The sequence below is a fragment of the Lipotes vexillifer genome, unplaced genomic scaffold, assembly GCF_000442215.2.
Source record: "Lipotes vexillifer unplaced genomic scaffold, Lipotes_vexillifer_v1.1 scaffold149, whole genome shotgun sequence".
Classification (NCBI taxonomy): Eukaryota; Metazoa; Chordata; class Mammalia; order Artiodactyla; family Lipotidae; genus Lipotes; species Lipotes vexillifer.
In genome coordinates, this window is record NW_006779962.1 from 1,589,465 (window position 1) to 1,593,581 (window position 4,117).

Below are 4,117 nucleotides of genomic sequence, written 5' to 3' on the forward strand. Positions count from 1 at the left end.
GGCCTGTGTAGAGGGGGCGGGGAGGGGGAAATATTATATTATTTGCAGAATCTTTGAGATTTCTGGTGTTCTGTGTGCTGAACAGAGGGATTTTTTTTTCCCAGTGTCAACATATTTTACTATGTATTTGAAACCATTTATTCTAATTGACTGTAAGTAAACGATTAAATATCACTGAAGAAAAATAGACAAATGGAAGTATACTTTTAGAGTAAGAAGTTGCTGGTTTTAAGCCAACTCAGCAGCTAAATTAAGCGATTAGTAAAGTGCTGTGAAACTTCAATGTTTCATTTCAGAGTGGAATAGAGGCCAGATAAAGCAATGACCTACTCGTGGATGGGGAAAGAGGTTCTCTGGAATTGCCGTGCAGTTTATTTAATAACGTGTGGAAACTGGTTTTTGTTAACCTCTTTGGATCGCCTTTCCCGTAATTGTTCTGACTGGATTTAAGATTTCAAAAGAACTCAGTACAAAGGTCAGAAGAATGTTGGGTGTCATTTCCTTCCCATTCTGTATGCTATAATGCCGAACAGAAGGCATGTTCTTGTAATTTAGGATTAGGCCTGTCAATCTAAACTCTTTTATTTTTCCCTCACACGTGAAGATTCCAGTTTGAAAATATGTTAAAAAGATAAATTTCATGATAATCACTGGAGTTCCTATATGACTCGTGCAAGCGTGTAGGAAGTTAGGGTGTGTCTATGGGGTCAGATGCTGATGACCTGGCCCCTTCCAGGACCCCCCAAGGCGGGTTCAAGCCCAGGACCTGCTGCAGGGAACCCCCTCTGGACCCTAATTTTCCCATCCATAGATGGAGGTACAGCAAGACCTGCCCCAGGCGTGAGCATCAGATGAGGTGACACTGTCAAAGCTCTTCGAAAACCATGAAAGCAGACAGGTGGAGGGGAGCATGGCACCTCGCGGGGGCCCAGGCACCAGGAGCATGTGGGAATTGGGAGCCTGAGCCGGAGATGGTGGGTGAGTTTTCAGGAAGACAGGCATGTACATTATACCAGAGGTACTTCGGTTGTCTGTCTTTCCAGACATTTATTCTACGTACGGAGTCTAACGTTCCATTAACTCATTAGCAACTGATGCAGAAATGTTGGTTATTGGCTATGACAATTAAAGCACTTCAATGCCTGATTCTGATGCCAGAATCCACTTCGTAAAGCTCACTGGCGTGCTTGGCATGTTTTGTTTGTGGATGTCAGCTCGACTGACCGTCCCAGCCTGGGCCCTGACCTACACACGCTGTCCCGTTCCGGGAGTGCAGGTGCTCACCGGGTCTAGCTTGGAGGGGAAACCGTCACTTTGCCTGATGGCTGCATCCTCCCCTGGATCCCCTGCGCTTCCCAGCCAGCTTCAGAGGAAGGGATTTGTCCTTTTCAGTGAGTTTAGAAACTGGATTGATCAGCTGTTCTTTTTCTTCTTTTTATTTCAGCGGAGGAGAAATACAGAAACATTCTGAGGATTTTGGTATTTTTAATGAAAGGTTGTTAAAACAAACAAAAAAAAAAAGGTATTTTCAGTGTGATGCCTGGAGTCTGTGCTAGTTTTCCAGCTAAGGAGACGGATATGACATAGACCCTGGCTCCAGACTCAGCTTTGTACCTTTTCTTTTCAAGTAATAGATTGATTCTCTCTGGAAACCATTTCCACCCCAAACTGAAGATTAAGAATGTTGCTGAAATGTTTACTTTTGTGTAGTAATAAGTTTTTAATGAAGAAATAACCGGTCATGGTATTTCATTTCCTCCCAAATTCATATGTGAGTAAAATCTCTTTGGGTAAAAACCTTCGTAAAGAAGGTAGCAATGGTGGTCTGTAACAATGATTTCTTCTGTCTGGTTCCAACACCTTCCGGATTTCCTGTGATGAGCTGTCACACAGGAAGGTGGGAGGAATCTATGTCTGGAAGATATATATTGTCGTAGAAAATGTTTTCTTATTGAGGACCCTCTACATCATAGGAAACATTGATTGAGAACTAACTACATGGGAAGAGAAATCCACTTTATGTAGTTATTACCCCCACCTGTAAAAAAACATGGTCTTCCGCGCCTGATTCTTTTTAAACTTTTTATTGAAAAGGTACAATGAACAGCAAGCAGGGAAGCCCGACGTACACCTCACCCCTCAGCAACAAGCAGCAGTCACCAACCTTGTTGATTCCGCCTCTGCCCCGGCCCCATTCGTGGCCAGGGGGTGCTCAATCACTCCAAGCTTGGCCCGCCCCGGTCAGGGCCAGTAGGGGCCCTACTGCCTGGTCCTGCCTGGAGCTTTCCTCCTGAGGTCCCCTCTGCCTCCTCGCCCAGCCCTCGTCCACACCCAGGCAGAGCATCCTACCCTCCCTCCGTGGCTCGGCAGGATGCTTGAGAACAGAAACCACGTGTAGTTTGTCATGAGTATAAAAATGGCCCCCAAACAAAGATGCAGGTGGGGCTCTCGGGCGTTCCCAGCATTCAGACTGAGATCCGGGTCCCAGCATGCCCACCGCCCTACTCATTGATTATACCTGAGTCAGGGATTGGGGACATGGCAAGGTTTTTAATGGAAAGTCAAGCCATTAGATCTTTCTCATCTAGATGTAAAACAGAGAAAGTAGGGCATCATAGCCCCGTTTGCAAATTTTTCTAACCTAGAGAGGAAAAATATTTTCAGGGAAAGCAGTGAAGTGGGTTCCTTTACAATTGGGCAAGTTATCAAAGATTAGGGCTGCCAACTGTCCAGACTATCTCCGCCAGAGCCGGGAGGCCCCTCAATCACAGATGGATGGCTTGCTGACCCTGTAGCTGGGGTGGAAGTTGAGCCGGTCGTAGAAGGTGATGTAGTTGTCCGGACCCGTCACAATGCTCTTCTCCATGTAGACATTGAAAGTATTGTTCTGGAACATTCCACCAGCCGCAACTTGTCTAGAAAATTTATACGAATTTGGATAAAATACCCTCTGGAAGTGAAGAGGACACTAGGGTTAGTGGTACATGATAACACTCTTGAGCAATCAGTCATTAGGTATTTTTGGAAGAAAAATAAAAATTTGTAAGAAAATGTTTTTAAATTCTTATTTTGGAAGAAAATGTCGTCTCCAATCCTAGGAAGCAGAGAAGCCAGGGTGGGCAGGATGGCTGGCCTAGTTGGCTCCAACCATCCCAATTTATGCCTAATGTCAGGGAATAATGATTAATGGCGCCTCCTTTCACTATTACATGGATAGAAGAATCAATTAATTATGGGGCCACCTGGGCAAGGCACTGCCACACCTGACTATGGTTACAATGGGTCAGGCCCAAAGCTGTTCCCAGTTCAGCTTTTGCCAACTGTACAACTAGGGCAAGTTACTGGACCTCTCTGAACTTGAGTTTTCTCTTTGGTGGAAAAGAGATAACATCGGTAGGTTTCCACCTTGATGGGGTATTAGAATCCCTTGTAGAACTTTAAAACAATTCTGATGGCCATGCCCCCCCAGCCCAGGGGTCTGGGGAGGGATGCCCTAGCGAGGTGGAGGTGCAGTGAGTACACAGATGAGGCCACTGGTGTGTGCGGGCACCCAGGGGTAGGAGTCATTTCAGCAATACAGCATCCCCAGGTGACCTCGAGGTTTCTGACAGAAGTGGCCTGGACCACTGTCAGATAGTACACTTGGGACAGGTGGCCTGTTCTAGGCTCCCCTCGTGTCAAGTAGATCACTTGATGTTTTGTCTCCTTGGCAGGAAGCAAGTACCAAGAGAAATGGCCTTCAGTGCATTCTTTTGTTTGTTTTTTGTGGGTGTTGTTTTTGTTTTGTGTTTTATTTTGCTTTGTTTCGTTTTTGGCTGCACCCCGCAGCTTGTGGGATCTTCGTTCCCCGACCAGGGATCAAACCCGTGCCCCCTGAAGTGGAAGTGCAGAGTCCTAACCACTGGGATGCCAGGGAATTCCCAGTGCATTTTTATTTTTGGTTTTTTTTTTTTTTTTTTTTTTTTTTTTTTTTTTTTTTTTTTTTTGCAGTACGCGGGCCTCTCGCTGTTGTGGCCTCTCCCGTTGTGAAGCACAGGCTCCGGACGCGCAGGCTCAGCAGCCATGGCTCACGGGCCCAGCCACTCCGTGGCATGTGGGATCTTCCCGGACCGGGGCA

The 4,117-nt window shown here is 46.2% G+C and overlaps 1 protein-coding gene across 1 annotated transcript in view; it reads right to left on the reverse strand.

Moving 5' to 3' along the window:
• Positions 1-2,761: 2,761 nt before the first annotated feature.
• The window catches only part of PIERCE1 (piercer of microtubule wall 1), a 4,154-nt gene continuing 2,798 nt past the window's right edge, over positions 2,762-4,117 (reverse strand). Inside the window, exon 3 of the mRNA XM_007453094.1 lies at positions 2,762-2,950. Within this exon, the coding sequence (XP_007453156.1) occupies positions 2,762-2,950 (189 nt within the window). The remainder of the gene's footprint in view (positions 2,951-4,117) is intronic.